Source organism: Cokeromyces recurvatus (assembly GCF_025118155.1).
Source record: "Cokeromyces recurvatus strain NRRL 2243 chromosome Unknown BX663scaffold_7, whole genome shotgun sequence".
NCBI classification, from domain to species: Eukaryota; Fungi; Mucoromycota; class Mucoromycetes; order Mucorales; family Mucoraceae; genus Cokeromyces; species Cokeromyces recurvatus.
This window is the reverse complement of record NW_026251393.1, coordinates 308,405-322,314: the sequence shown is the minus strand read 5'-3', so window position 1 is coordinate 322,314 and position 13,910 is coordinate 308,405. Positions and strand designations below refer to the sequence as shown.

The following is a 13,910-nucleotide window of genomic DNA, read 5'->3' as shown; positions in this document are numbered from 1 at the left end:
ATTCAAATAATTTATGTATTATGTTCGAGTAAGATACTACCAAGTATTAAGCTTATTCCGAACAATAAAAATATGTATACATACAAATGTATATATATATGTGTGTGTGTGTGTATGTATCTATATATGTATATATGTGTATATGTATATGTATATGTGTATATATTTATATACATTTATATAAATATATATACACACACACACATGTATATACGTACCTACATCAATAGAATACATTCCATCATTTATCTGACCTTATCACTGCATTATTTCATGATAGAAAGGCAGTTATAAACCTGATATGACTTGTTTAATTGCACATCATAATGAATGTACCTGATACAATGTATTTGATAAAATCATCGGAATATGTATATTTTTTAACAGGGAAACATTTCGTCACACATCAAATTTTATATTATTTTATAAACCTTCTTGGCATAGCATTTCTGTAAATTTTGATAGATTTTTTTTTTATTGAAGAAATATTACAATAAAACAGACGTTTCATATAAAACTGTACTTTTAGTTTAATGTTAGAAAATAGTGGGGAGGGGGGAGGGGTTTTATTTTCTTTCCTTTTTCCTTTTCTTTTTCCTTTTCCTTTTTCTTTTTTTTTTATATATACATGTATGTATTCATAGCAATTATAAATGCAGAAGTGGAGTTTACATTCTGAAACAAAAGCAGTAGCAGATTAGAGCAATAATAATAATATTAAATATAACTTGTTCACTTATGTAGCCCAAAAATAGATTCTTCTGGAGTTTTATGAAATATGTGTGTGTGTTTAAAGCCAAAAAAAAAGGAGGGGGTGAAGAAAACTCTTTTGTTTCTTCTTTCCTTTCTTTCACCATTATTCTCCCTTTTATATATAACTAACTTTTATTTATTTATTTATTTATTTTCTCTCTCTCTCTCTTTAACTTCTTTTCTCCGCTTTGTATTAGGGCAGCACGTACATAAAGTATTTAAAGTTTATTCGCTATAAATCTATCTATCCTCATTCCCTTTTTCTTTTCTCTCTCTCTTTCTTTTCTTTTATAACAATGACAGTAAATAATAGAAAAATGACTCATCAAAATACAGACAAGAATCCTATTCCATCTATATCAAGCTATGATTCATCCTTCATTCATCCAAAAACAACTCATCAACAACAACAACTGATACCTAATAGTTCTTTGGACTTGTCTAAAGCAACAGGGAAAAAACGTTGGGATGATTCACAATTTGCTATAGAATTATGTGACGATCATTTATTAACAAGAAGGAAAAGACAGAGCCATGAAAGCATTCATTTAAAAGATAAAATAAAATATACTTCAACAAAGATATTTAAAAGTCATAGTCATAATGAATACAATAAATTGGGAATTAGTATGACAACAAGTATATCAAGTATAGAAAGTAATTCTACTACAAATAGCAATAAAATTTCAATCAAAGTGTCGTCATCCTTTAAAAAGTTTAAATCCATGATATCATTGTAATAATAAATATATAAGAATACCTCTTTTTATCGCTATTTAATCTTCATCATCACCACTCAATTCTTGATCTGAGGAAGGATATAATTGGTTGTAAGCCAATGCTGACTGACAAACAAGATCAGAATATTCCCTTGGTAAAAACTTATGTGCTAATGCTTCTAAAGATGATTTATCCGATATCAGTCGCTGTCTACTCTATTTTAGTTACTAATTAATAGTCTTTTTTTTTTTTTTTTTTCTTTTTTTTTTTTCTTTTTTTTTTCTTTTTCTTTTTCTTTTTCTTTTTTAAAAAAAAAATTACACTGATTTTACCGTTGCATTAATAAAATCATGTCTTTATCACTTATTTCATCTTGATCTTCTGCTGCTTGATTGTTCTTATAACTTAACAAGTCATCAACAAGCTGGTTAAAAAATAACGTTGTACTTTTATACATAAAACTGTAAATCATAAAGTGTCTCATTTATATAAATGAATATAAAATTTCTTATACTTTACATCTTTTGAAAGTGATGTGCGCCTACTCTTGTATTCTTTTCATGATTTAGTCTACTATCAAATAGTTGCTTTACTTTAGTATTTGTTAGAATATCTCGACTAATGAATAAACAAAATAAATAAATAACTCAACAATAGGACAAGCATTTCATATACACTTACGAAGGTTCTATTGTGTCATTTAATAACTTTCTTATAAATGAATCTCCAGGAACTATCATTCTTTTTCTTGATTCAATCATCCTACAGACATCAACAGTTTAAAAAAGAAGAAAAAAATGTTATATTTCAAGTATTAAAGTCATGATTTACCTGGATTCATTCTCTTCTGCTATCGATGTTTCTTCTTCTTCGTTTTCTTCGTTTTCTTCGTTTTCTTCTTCTTCTACTTCTTCTACTTCTTCTACTTCTTCAAAATCTCCTCCTCCATAGTAATCATAGTCATCAAGCATATCTTGTGTATCCACAATCGGTAGCTGTATTTCCTCTTCAAGTGTAGGTGGTTCATTGTCCTGTCTTTTCTCTTCTTCTTCTTCTTCTTTTATTGGGGATCGGAATTCACAAGTTGATGGTAATACTATATCATCCTTAGTTTCCTCTTGACTAGGTATGTTGATATCCTTGAAAAGAGGATGTTGTATTACAGTATTATGTTCTTCTTTTCTTGATTCATCATTTAATCTTGCTTGTACTTTCCTTTCCTTTTCTTGATTCATACTGAATATCTCATCGTCTTGTTGTAATAAAAGTCTCTCAGGTGTATCTATGCCATATGCACTGCTGTAGTGTGAAAGCATATCTTGTGTTGCCTGAGACATGACTTCATCATCAACATCAACATCAACAACAACACTGGTTCTTTTTTCCTCTTGTTGTCTTGACTCAAAGAGACGATCAAATCGTGAAAAACTCTTTGTTGAGCGGTAACTGATAGGCGACAATGTTTCATCAACGTCATCTATATGTCGATGTTTACGTCGAAAGAAATTGATATTCAACTTTTTATCATTGTCAACTGCTCTATGGTAATCATCAAGAGAGAATTTAAGAGTCGATGTTGGCTTCATGTCGCTTTCAATTCGTGTATATGTTTTTGGTTTCAAAGCCTGTTCTGGAAGAGGAATAGGTCGGGTTGAGACATTATTATTAGAAGAAAAAAGACGAGTCATCATTGGCGGCGATCGTTGACTTGATTCTTCAAATCTAGATTTACTAGGTGGAACTATAATGAAATAAATTAACATTAGTGAAAAAAAAAAAGAAAAAAAGATGATAATTACATTGACTTAATAATCGTATTATTCGACTTGGGCTTTCATTTCTTGGGTTATGTCGATTGTATCTATCTTCTTTATCATAGGGTTTATAAAGATCATTTGTTTTTCTTGAAGTTTTAGGTGAATGTCTGTTCACGTCTATATCCTAAATAGATTATTTATTCTATAAGCATGATTGAATCTATTTGTTTAGACTTTCATTCATACCATGCTTTCATCATTAGAATCACTCATATTTAAATAAAAAAAAAAAAATAAAACTAAAAAAAAAATAAAACTAAAAAAAAAATAAAACTAAAAAAAAATAAAACTAAATAAATAAATAAATAAAAAGGTACGCTTTTTTATTTTATATTCTAATCTCATAAAATTGAAATTATACTTCATGTAGAATAAGTATGGATTCAACTCATACAGTATCTTGATACTTGTTATGATAGTTGGCATTTAATAGAAAGATTCTACTAAAGACAAGTAAACCAGGAGGAATAATAGCTTCTGAAGGATTTGTAGGTTGAGTCAATGATAACCAATATTTCAATCCACGTCGCATATTGTCTTCATCTTCATCTACAGATCTCATTCCTCGTTCTTCTACAGCATGCTTTAATTCAGCCAAGTTTAATTTATCAACGTAGTTATCTTTAACAAGAAGCTATATTATAATATCAATCATTAGTAGTGCGTATAACACATATATATACAAATATTTATATTTACTTTATCATCTTCATTAATATATGTCATATGTTTCTCTAGTCGACTTTTAAGCATAAACTGTAATCCATAATCATTAAGCCCCATAAATCTAGACGTTTATATATGCATCTGAATATATACATGTATGTATGTATGTATGTCTTTCAATTTACTCATACCTGCAATAGGCTGAAAGATGTCTTCTATCAATTCGACTTAATTCAAAATCATATCCATAATGTTTTGCTATCTTAAGGAATTTGGTACGAGACAAAAAGTCTTCAGGTGAAATCTAAATAACAAATGATTTTTTAGTAGTCTTGTCACTTTTTTTTTTTTTTTTTTTTTTTTTCTACCCCTTCAACTTGCTCTGATGATTTTAATGTATTCAATGTCATTTTTTGTCGAACTTTATCTAATTTTTCTCGACGTTTTTGCTACAAAAAAAAAAAAAAAAAAAAAAGAATGCATATCTGTTACCATAAGGTCCATAATATATAAATACATATATGTATATAAACTTTACAATTTGCTGTTCTGTAAGACAGGTGCTTGGAATCATACCAGGAGCATACATGATAAGCAACGGAATCTATGAAATATATATATATATATATATATATGAGCCTAGTATACATGCTAAAGATATTTTCTACCTTACAGATTCTGGTAATATAAAGAACACAATACCAAAGGGGATTAACTTTCTCATATCTTTCTTCGACTGATGAATCAGTTGAAATTCAGGTCGATCAAGTTCGTATCCTTCCTTTTCTATCTTTTGTAATAAAGCTTTCGCGGTTTTATTGTTCATCCAAAGCTGTTTAATCCCATCCTTATAAAGCTTCATAAGTTGCTTCGATTGTTGAATAAATTGACTAATGCGTGATGGCTTTTGTTCAACAGAGGGCGTTACATTGACTTTATTCGTTTGTTGCTCGACTTGATACTTTGTCCAATTAGACGAAAATGGTCTAATGGATGGTGCAATGAAATTAATAGATGGGGTCGAGATCAAGGGACGATAATAATGTCCCTTTGCTAAAATAGATATGCTATATATATATATATATTATATACAAGTTTAGGGTTGCATACTATGTATAATAATAATAATAATAGTCTTTACTTTTTATTCACCCGAAATGAGTTTCTTATGACCGTTACTGAAGACATTTAATGACAATCAAGGGACTAAAAACGCATAATAACTGTTACTTCATCCCCTTGTTGGTGGAAAAAAAAACAAATGAGCTCAAAGGGGAGTTTTAATTCTTTTCATTATTACAACTATTATATAACTTGGAAACAAACAAACAAAAAAAAAAGCAATCAATAATAGTATAATAACATCTCCAAACAGATACGTATACGCTAAAGATAAATTCCTTTTTTTTTCATAATTTACACTATTAAATTTCAACTTTTTTTTTTTCTTAATTTATTAGAGGAAAAAAAAAAAAAGAGTTTATATGCATAAAAAGACACAACATACAGAATTTAGATAAGGGTCTCATAAGCAATAGGGGCAATGGTTTGAGGAACATTACCCTTGGTAGAGACATGACGAGCTTCACGAGGTTGAGCAGGGATTCTCTTAAGGTTGAAAGAAACTATACAAAAAATAACATTCAGTAATCTATATATACAAATATATATGTATATATGAGTCTCTTTATATATTTACCACCAGCAGCCTTAGCTTCCTTCTTCTTTTGGGCGTTAGCAGCAACACGATCCAAGAATTCTTGACGACACTTGGAGTGCTTAACATGTTCAACACGAACATTAACACGCTTTTCCATATAACGGTTACCAACTCTCTTGTGAACAATGACACCAACAGCAGACTTGGTGACGTTGTAAACAACACCAGTACGACTATAGAATAGTATCTATCAGTATCTATCTATATACATACATAAAAAAAAAAATCCCTTACCCATGGTAGAACTTGTGAGGCATACCCTTTTGGACAGCGGCATTGGCCTTGATATCAACAATATCACCGACCTTATAAGTCTTCAAGTAAGTGGAGAGAGGGATAACACCATGTTCTCTGAAGTTACGAGAGAACATGTGACGAGTACGAGCACGGACTAATTAGCAAAATGAGAAAAAAAATATTGATATAGAATTAACAATAAAATTCATCAAAACATTGCAGCTTGAGTACTTACGACCAAAAGAGTGAGGCATTCTATTGTTTTACATGTCGAGATTGTAATTATAAAGAAAAAAAAATAAAGTAAAATAAAATCGAGATGAGTTCATTAATGTTTAATTTTTTTTTCCACGACTCTTTTTTTTTTTATCTTTTCTTCCCTCACTATCTACCCTCTTTTTCTCTCTCTCTCTCTTATTTTTTCACATTTCTAAAGCATTTTACTGAAGATTAAAAGTTTACCTGTCAAACTTTGCACAAAAAAAAAGAGAAAGAAGTCTTGTTCAAAAGGGGGGAATTTTTTTTTTTTTAGTTTTAGTTTTCCTTGCACCCTAAAACTCCCTCTTCACAGAAAAAATTTTTTTTAATATAGTACAGTATACGGCTTGAGAGTAAAAAAAAAAATAAAAAAAATAAAAAAAATTGGTCGAAAACCAGTCACATTTCAAAGCCATCCATTTTTTATTTGTTTTTTTTTTTTTTTTGTTACAAGTGGTAAAAGAGTAGCAGCAGCGGCGACGGCGACGGCGACGGCGGCAAAGATAATAATAATAATAAAGAAAAAAAATTTTCCTTTTTAATTTTTTTTTTTTCTTCTTCTTCTTTCTCTTTTAACAAAATGACTGGAACTACCAGAACTTACAGTAAGACATCTACTGTCCCCAAGCGTCCTTTCGAGTCTGCTCGTCTTGACCAAGAACTTAAGTTGATTGGTGAGTTCGGTCTCAAGAACAAGAAGGAAATCTGGAGAGTCGGTCTCACACTTTCCAAGATTCGTCGTGCTGCTCGTGAACTTTTGAAGCTTGATGAAAAGGATCCTCGTCGTCTCTTTGAAGGTAATGCCCTCATTCGTCGTCTTGTTCGTATTGGTGTCCTTGACGAATCCCGCATGAAGCTCGATTACGTCTTGGCTCTCAAGATTGAAGATTTCTTGGAACGTCGTCTTCAAACCCAAGTCTTCAAGTTAGGTCTTGCCAAGTCTATTCACCACGCTCGTGTTTTGATCCGTCAACGTCACATTCGTGTTGGTAAGCAAATCGTCAATGTTCCTTCCTTCATTGTTCGTTTGGATTCTCAAAAGCACATCGATTTCGCTTTGACCTCTCCTTATGGTGGTGGTCGTGCTGGTCGTGTCAAGAGAAAGAGAGCTGCTGCTGCCGCTGGTGGTGATGATGCTGAAGAAGATGAAGAGTAAATTTCAATAATCTATTCTTGTAATTAAAATAAAAAAAAAAAGGACCAGATGTAAGGAAACTTTTATCCTGTCAGAATATACAAAGGCTAATATGTACATGAATATGTATATATATATATATATATATGTGTGTGTGTGTGTATGTCTACTTATAAATAGCTGTATAATAATGAATGGAAAAAAGGAAATATGAATAGTTATTTCTTAACATTTGTTTATATATAAACTAAGTGAGATAGAGAGTGGTGAGGTGCTTTTGATAATAATATGGACTTTGATGGGTCCAGTGTTATTGTTGATTTTAAACCCCTATAATGTTATTATTTGATGCATTCATTTAGTAAAGTAAAAGAAAGTAAATGAAATAAATTTTAACAATAGTTAATAGTTGGATATAATATAAATATATTCTTTTTTTTTTTTTTAATATAATAATTAAAGAGCAAAGAATTGTTCTCCACTTTTTTCTGCTCTACCACGTCTACTTAAAGAAATACGAATATCGTAGATTAAATCGTTCCATTCACGCCAGAGTGACCGTTTACCAAACATGATAAATAGCCAAATACCAATTGTACTCACCAACGTTTCAGCAATGACAATTAATGGGAAGGGTGGTAAATGAGTACGAATGAGATCTGCACACATGTTTTGTGTATTTCCTGGTATTAACATGCATTCTAGCCATTCTGAAGTAAGTGCAGGATTGCTTTGTAAATCTGTCATACGATTCATTTGTGTCATATAGAATAGCTATATCGTATAAAATAATGTATGAATATCCTATAAATATATACATATATATATGTATGTATGTATATATGATGATGATGATGTACCCAATAGAAAAGAACAGTGACAATGGCTATCACTGCTAATAATAAAGCACGCCATTGGATTTTAACGGCTACAAAGACATGCCTACGACTTACAGTAGGCATAGCACGCTGATCAGTAATAGACCCTGTAGATAAAGACTGTGTCATGTCTGATTCGAGCCCCTCACGTACTGCAATCCTTGCAATATAAAAAAAGGTTGCAATATGAACCAAGAAACTAGGACAGACAATGGCTGCTAATGGATAAAAAAATAAGGGGAAGATATAGTTCATTGAAACGAGACAAAGATTTGCAAACTCGAATTTAATTGCATGAAGGGCGATAGCAATGACCATGATAGTAGCAGGAATACCCCAACAAATAATATTAAGAAAAATATATTTGTTTGCAAAGATGTTGGAATTCCAGACAGTATGGACATGTAAGTTGAGAATGAGTGCAGCACACCATAAAATGGTAGCAAAGGAACCAAAGATTAATATGGCGCCTTGTGCAGCACATAAGCTATTGCTACCAATTTCTCCAGGTGATATTCCATTAGCTGCACATTGGAGTCGTTTAGGATTAGCAATTGAAAAAAAGACGCTCATGTTGAAAAAAAAGATAGCAATTGATAGATTGAGAATTAATAGGGAAGGGTGCCTATAAGAATCATAATTGTATGTATATATGTATATAAAAGGGTAATGGTGGTGGGTATATCAGTTATAGTATGAAATTTCATTATAGTAACTGTAATATCACTGACCTTCTTTTATCAGGCAAAACACAATAACTAATAACAAGAACAAGAGAAAGAATGGCTGATATGAATCGTATTATATCTGTAGCCAAGAAGGCTCTTTCAGATGCATTTTCTTTATAAAACTTTTATTATTATCATTAGTATATGTATACATTTATAAGTGGCATTATATTTATAATAACTTACGTAATTTTGAGCAGGACATGGAATACAACAACCATGTCGACAATATTTTGTATCCAATGTGTTTGTTGTTCCTGAAAGAGCAAGTGGATCAGGTAAAAAAGGAGAAGGACACTTTGCTATGATAAAATCGTTTGAAATAGCTGAAATATTCAATTTCCCATTTTTAATTTCATTATCAGTCACTATTGTTAAAATATGTTTAGAAAGATGAAAGAAAAGCATTTTTTTTTTTTCACAATGGAAATCATTACATAATAATATATAATACTGTACATTTTGTAGGTATTTTGTTACACGCATCATCTGTTTGAAGATGTCTATTTAGACTTGTAATAGTTTCATTAAAACAATTAGGCAAAAGTTGTAAATAGCCAGCCATTTCCAATATATTTGTACATGCAACTTGAACATCTTTACAAGCAGAACTACATGCTACTTTAATATGAATAGCTGTATAAAATAAAATAAAAAAATCAGTAACTTTTCATTTCATTTCTTTTTTTTTTTAAAAAAAAAAAAAAGACTGTATTTACTTTTGGTTGAATTATTATCTGCTACACATTTAGGATACGCCTTTGAACATTCATACCTTGCAAAGGCATCAAAGCAGACGGGACTGATATCCTTTACTAATTCGCCTAATCCGTTTAATGGACGTGCTAATTCTGCTTCCACTGTTGTTATGCTAGCATTATTTGATATAAATGCACTATAATCAATATAGTCCTATATAAGAGAGAGAGAAATAAAAGTAAATAAAATTTTGTACAGAATTCTTCTTTTTTTTTTTGGAAGTTTACAGAACAAATCGCGTTTGGGGGATATGCACTACAACTTCCCAAGTTCGTTACTATGGAAAAAAATAGGCTAAGTTTCATATGACAAGGACAAAATCCTCATTGAAAAAGGGGAAAGTTTTTTTTTACCGATTTGAGCTTCAACAATGAATAAAGAACTAAAGAATAAAGCAGATAATTTTATTAATGTATTGATTAACATTTATGCTGACGATTATAAATAATTTTAGTTTTCTTTTTAAAGCTTTTAATAAATCAATTTAATGGAAAAGGAATGTAAGTAAATTTAAACTATTCAAAGAAAAAGAAAAAGAAAAAAAGAATGAGAAAATAATATATTTTATTTAATAAAGAAAAAGACATATGTTCTTCGCACATAAGAATTAAAGATTTTATATTATGAAAAGGGATTTCTTTTTCAAGACAATGTAGTACAATGTAAAAGTTTACTATTCGAAGTCTACTAACTGAGTTACACTTGGTACTTCTTCCAATAATGATGTGTCTATTAAAGGTAAATTCATTTTATCTGAAACTATATTAACGCCCTCAACGACCTTTGCTTGTCGTTGTTGTCCCCAGTATGAACTAACAACATCTTTAACTTTATCAAAGCCATCAATAATCAATGGCTTTGAAATATTATAACTTCCAAGATCTTGATGATACCTATAACGAAGGGTAGGATTTTAGTTAGTAATGGAGTAATACACAAGATGAAAATTACTCTACTGTGCACAATCAAAATCCCATGTAGATCTCCATTTTGCTTTCTCGCAAAGTGACTGAGTCCAAGGTTCACCATATGTAATAGGAATAAAGAATCGGTAAACGTAAATAATAGAAATAATAAATAAACCAGCTGCCATTAACCTCTTTCGATTAACAAGTCTCACTGTTAACATGTCAAAGCCAACGCTGAAAAGTAAGATTGCAAAATAAAGAGCCGGCATATAATGGTGTAAGAACAATTGTCGGCCCATCAAGAAAAAGGGAAAATAATGGAATGCCCACCCAACTAGGAAAAACCCAGCTGATTCATCATAGAATTTCCTTAATTCTAAAATAGTTTATGTGTGTCAGTGCGTCCCTGAAAATTAAGATTTGGTGGATTTTTTTATTTTTTTTTAATTTTCTTTTCTTACCACCAAAGTCCTTCTTTATTCCTCTTTTATCCAGAATAACAAAAGCAGCTTTTAGAATAATACAGACCAAGATAGATATAGTACTTGTCCAATACACTAAAGGGTTTCCTAACAAATATAAATGAAGTTTGTCTTTTGACCAATAATTGATACCCCGACGCAATAAGGGCCACGACTATCCAAAAATGAATATTATGTAACACGGTTATTTATCTTTTTTTTTTTTTTTTTTTTTTTTTTTTTTTTTTTTTTTTTTTTTTTTTTTTTTTTTACATACCTCTGGTCTTGAATCATAAGGATGAGATGAGGTTAAACCTTTATTCGTCTCCCACATGACCTTATTTAATTCAATAAATTTACTTAAAAATCCTAACTTCTTATAACTGACTTTCTCTGTGTCCTCAGGCACTAGGAAAAAATTATTAATTAATTAATAGTGTATTATCTAATAAATGATTGCTAAACTTACATAGTGGATTTTCAGTAGATTCCACATACCAAACAGTTTTCTCAACTTTTCCATCTTTGATACATGTTACCTCTTGTTGACCAAAGCCCCATTCAGGTAACTTTACAGGGTGAGAAAATAAGGAACAATGCGTCATAACATGGACAAGTGCAAACTTTGTATGAATTGTTCTGAGTCTCTTAGTAGATTCTGGATCGGATTTCTCACCACTAATAATATGTACTCTCCATTGATCATTACTATCACCAGTAAAATTATCGAATCCATAACAACTAATTAAACCAAACATAGTTGAATTAATACATACAAACATACACGTTAATGCGCGTATAAGTTACCTAACTTCATTATGATATTCAAGATCAGTCATTGGTGGTCTTATTTCATGTGAATGCAAACGCTTATCAGAATTCAAATGCTTAAGTGTAATGATATCGCCATCTTTGATGTATTCAATACCAGTAGGTTCAACATCATTCACTTTGAGAATTGTCCACCAGTTGTTATCATCACGATGAGGATATAAAGTAACTTGTTGCTCTGAATGAAAACAATAAAAAAAAGGGGTATACATGTATATAGAAGTATAATATTATTATTTATCATATAAATATAAAGTCGATTTTGTATTATCTTACGTTTACTGCCTGCAGGATAATTATGAGAATGGGAGTGAAGATATCCACCCTTTGTAGCTACATGTCTAATATATACTTTAGAACCATATGCAATATCTAATAAAGCATTATTAATGATAAAATACATATATCAAGTATATAAATATATATATCTATTCTTTACCAATAGGTGTATTAATGTCCGCATATCCATCTAAAGTTTGTTGAAATTCTGGTGACATAAATCCATCACCTTCACCACTATTTGGTAATGAATGAAAATGAATTTGAAACATAAGCATATATATGAAAATAGGTACAACAATCAATGCTACAGCGCGTGCACTAAAATGTCTAATAAATGCATGCTATATATATATAAGTATGTGTGTGTGTGTGTATATATATGTGTTTTTTTGTGTATACAATTTTCTTACAAGAGGAATACGTGTATTTCCCCAAATTTCCCATAATCCTTTGATTGTTGAAGCACCAATAGTAGCAATAGTAAATAATCCAACCCATTTACAGCTTACTGTTAATCCTAAACCAAGTCCAGTCATGAATAACCAAAATACCACCAAAATTGAAATGGCCTAAAAAAAATGAATAAATACATTAAAATAATAAAATCAACTGTATATCACGTACTTGCGTTTTTGATTGTGAAAATTAATCCATACAAGTGTTGTAGCAGCAGTGAAGAATAAAAGTGGTGGATCCAATAAGATTAATCTATTATTTGTAATCAACCCATTTTCTGCATAAAGTATTTAATACATGCATCTCAAAAATTACACGTGCAATATCCTACCATAACAAACCATAAAAGCAGCGACTAAACCAGCAGCAATAGAATGTCCAGCACCGCGTATAGTAAGATAAGCAATTGGTACAACCAATAAACCCATTATGCCACAAAATGTTCGCATAATTACATAAGGAACATGTTCTTCAAGATAATCTCTAATGAAAAAAAAAGCAAGTGAGCAAAAAAAAAAAAAAAAAAAAAAAAAAAAAAAAAAAAAAAAAAAAAAAAATAAAATAAAAAATAAAAAAATAAAAAAACATTATCAGTGTTTAATCTTACTTTCCAATCTCTTTAAAGTCAAAATTAGTTAAACCAGCTAATTTACCAACAAGCGCAATCATCATTTTTGCTAACTATAAATCACGTTAAATACAGAATACATGTTTGTATATGCAAATATTTACAGGAGGATGAACGTCCATAAAAAATCGAGTTTTAATGTATTTTGTTGCAAAACCGCCAAAATGGACTTCATCAAATCTAAATCTCAAAACATTAGATATATACTGTACTTTTTTTTTTTCTTCATTTTAATGATCATAAAACTCACACAACAGAAGGAGGCTGATATATTTTGTATAAGCGAATATAAGCAGCCCATAATGTTAAACCAAGTGCAATATACCAATCTCTTTTACGGGACTGCTTCCTCATAGCTTCTTTTCTTTGTTGTAGTTTATATGATTTTGATTTAATTAACAAATCTGCATCTGAAGAATCCTCATAAAAGTCATAGTCGTTATTACGTGTCATGTTATTGTTTCTTTTACGAAAATTATCGGCTGGTGTTAAACTAGTTGTAAAAGCGCTATTTTCGATTGAGACAGGAACATGATCTTGAGGAGGTGGTGATGACTCTCTATTTAGATGTTTGTAATAGAGTGAATCCATTCTTTCTGGTAAAGGATTAGGTATTACCATCTACTTTTTTTTTTATTTTTTTTAAAAAAAAAAAAAAAAAAAAAAAAAAAAA

At 30.3% G+C, this 13,910-nt stretch overlaps 6 protein-coding genes across 6 annotated transcripts; 1 reads left to right on the top strand and 5 right to left on the bottom strand.

Moving 5' to 3' along the window:
- Nucleotides 1–1,056: 1,056 nt before the first annotated feature.
- BX663DRAFT_502948 (uncharacterized protein) lies at nucleotides 1,057–2,401 on the bottom strand. Its single transcript, XM_051526688.1, has 6 exons — nucleotides 2,305–2,401; nucleotides 2,155–2,235; nucleotides 1,993–2,091; nucleotides 1,806–1,919; nucleotides 1,514–1,683; nucleotides 1,057–1,459 (listed from the first exon to the last, which is right to left on the bottom strand). Exons 2-5 carry the CDS (start codon nucleotides 2,232–2,234, stop codon nucleotides 1,530–1,532), a joined length of 447 nt encoding a protein of 148 aa, XP_051384593.1. The 5' UTR covers nucleotide 2,235; nucleotides 2,305–2,401; the 3' UTR covers nucleotides 1,057–1,459; nucleotides 1,514–1,529.
- Nucleotides 2,402–3,678: 1,277 nt separating this feature from the next.
- On the bottom strand, nucleotides 3,679–4,680 carry BX663DRAFT_430889 (LETM1-like protein; the record flags this gene model as incomplete). Its single annotated transcript, XM_051522834.1, has 6 exons — nucleotides 3,679–3,924; nucleotides 3,990–4,077; nucleotides 4,148–4,260; nucleotides 4,325–4,405; nucleotides 4,474–4,560; nucleotides 4,630–4,680. 6 exons carry the CDS (start codon nucleotides 4,678–4,680, stop codon nucleotides 3,679–3,681), a joined length of 666 nt encoding a protein of 221 aa, XP_051384592.1.
- Nucleotides 4,681–5,276: 596 nt separating this feature from the next.
- BX663DRAFT_322493 (60S ribosomal protein L21-A) lies at nucleotides 5,277–6,307 on the bottom strand. The gene is made up of 5 exons (XM_051522099.1): nucleotides 6,149–6,307; nucleotides 5,911–6,067; nucleotides 5,656–5,849; nucleotides 5,464–5,581; nucleotides 5,277–5,391 (listed from the first exon to the last, which is right to left on the bottom strand). The coding sequence occupies exons 1-4, from the start codon at nucleotides 6,165–6,167 to the stop codon at nucleotides 5,469–5,471; spliced, it is 483 nt and encodes a 160-aa protein (XP_051384591.1). The 5' UTR covers nucleotides 6,168–6,307; the 3' UTR covers nucleotides 5,277–5,391; nucleotides 5,464–5,468.
- Nucleotides 6,308–6,711: 404 nt separating this feature from the next.
- Nucleotides 6,712–7,318, top strand: BX663DRAFT_451139 (uncharacterized protein; the record flags this gene model as incomplete). The annotated part of the gene is made up of 1 exon (XM_051523753.1): nucleotides 6,712–7,318. A coding segment is annotated over exon 1 (567 nt), but the record flags the coding sequence as incomplete, so codon positions are not given.
- Nucleotides 7,319–7,735: 417 nt separating this feature from the next.
- BX663DRAFT_502931 (uncharacterized protein) lies at nucleotides 7,736–10,237 on the bottom strand. The gene is made up of 8 exons (XM_051526687.1): nucleotides 10,025–10,237; nucleotides 9,899–9,948; nucleotides 9,632–9,824; nucleotides 9,372–9,548; nucleotides 9,099–9,280; nucleotides 8,916–9,034; nucleotides 8,167–8,809; nucleotides 7,736–8,080 (listed from the first exon to the last, which is right to left on the bottom strand). The coding sequence occupies exons 1-8, from the start codon at nucleotides 10,095–10,097 to the stop codon at nucleotides 7,763–7,765; spliced, it is 1,755 nt and encodes a 584-aa protein (XP_051384589.1). The 5' UTR covers nucleotides 10,098–10,237; the 3' UTR covers nucleotides 7,736–7,762.
- BX663DRAFT_502926 (Dolichyl-phosphate-mannose-protein mannosyltransferase-domain-containing protein) lies at nucleotides 10,216–13,871 on the bottom strand. Its single transcript, XM_051526686.1, has 14 exons — nucleotides 13,488–13,871; nucleotides 13,342–13,417; nucleotides 13,217–13,290; nucleotides 12,941–13,092; nucleotides 12,778–12,886; nucleotides 12,697–12,722; nucleotides 12,564–12,670; nucleotides 12,311–12,494; nucleotides 12,148–12,243; nucleotides 11,848–12,049; nucleotides 11,510–11,781; nucleotides 11,318–11,448; nucleotides 11,041–11,215; nucleotides 10,216–10,955 (listed from the first exon to the last, which is right to left on the bottom strand). The coding sequence occupies exons 1-14, from the start codon at nucleotides 13,856–13,858 to the stop codon at nucleotides 10,624–10,626; spliced, it is 2,307 nt and encodes a 768-aa protein (XP_051384588.1). The 5' UTR covers nucleotides 13,859–13,871; the 3' UTR covers nucleotides 10,216–10,623.
- Between the last annotated feature and the right edge of the window lie 39 nt (nucleotides 13,872–13,910).

What these genes read in the sequence shown, in the direction of transcription:
- BX663DRAFT_502931 (XM_051526687.1), bottom strand. Translation starts at nt 10,097, where the DNA reads ATGTTAATCAATACATTAATAAAATTATCTGCTTTATTCTTTAGTTCT. An exon ending in CATTGTTGAAGCTCAAATCG is followed by an intron (nt 9,949 to 10,024) that starts GTAAAAAAAAAC and finishes TTTTTTCCATAG; the next exon opens with TAACGAACTTGGGAAGTTGT. An exon ending in GTTTTGCCTGATAAAAGAAG is followed by an intron (nt 8,810 to 8,915) that starts GTCAGTGATATT and finishes TGATTCTTATAG; the next exon opens with GCACCCTTCCCTATTAATTC.
- BX663DRAFT_322493 (XM_051522099.1), bottom strand. An exon ending in CCTCACAAGTTCTACCATGG is followed by an intron (nt 5,850 to 5,910) that starts GTAAGGGATTTT and finishes ACTATTCTATAG; the next exon opens with TCGTACTGGTGTTGTTTACA. An exon ending in GGAAGCTAAGGCTGCTGGTG is followed by an intron (nt 5,582 to 5,655) that starts GTAAATATATAA and finishes TTTTTTGTATAG; the next exon opens with TTTCTTTCAACCTTAAGAGA.
- BX663DRAFT_502948 (XM_051526688.1), bottom strand. Translation starts at nt 2,234, where the DNA reads ATGATTGAATCAAGAAAAAGAATGATAGTTCCTGGAGATTCATTTATA. An exon ending in AATGACACAATAGAACCTTC is followed by an intron (nt 2,092 to 2,154) that starts GTAAGTGTATAT and finishes TTTATTCATTAG; the next exon opens with TCGAGATATTCTAACAAATA. An exon ending in GCACATCACTTTCAAAAGAT is followed by an intron (nt 1,920 to 1,992) that starts GTAAAGTATAAG and finishes TATGTATAAAAG; the next exon opens with TACAACGTTATTTTTTAACC.
- BX663DRAFT_502926 (XM_051526686.1), bottom strand. Translation starts at nt 13,858, where the DNA reads ATGGTAATACCTAATCCTTTACCAGAAAGAATGGATTCACTCTATTAC. An exon ending in TATCAGCCTCCTTCTGTTGT is followed by an intron (nt 13,418 to 13,487) that starts GTGAGTTTTATG and finishes TTTGAGATTTAG; the next exon opens with ATTTGATGAAGTCCATTTTG. An exon ending in TTATGGACGTTCATCCTCCT is followed by an intron (nt 13,291 to 13,341) that starts GTAAATATTTGC and finishes CGTGATTTATAG; the next exon opens with TTAGCAAAAATGATGATTGC.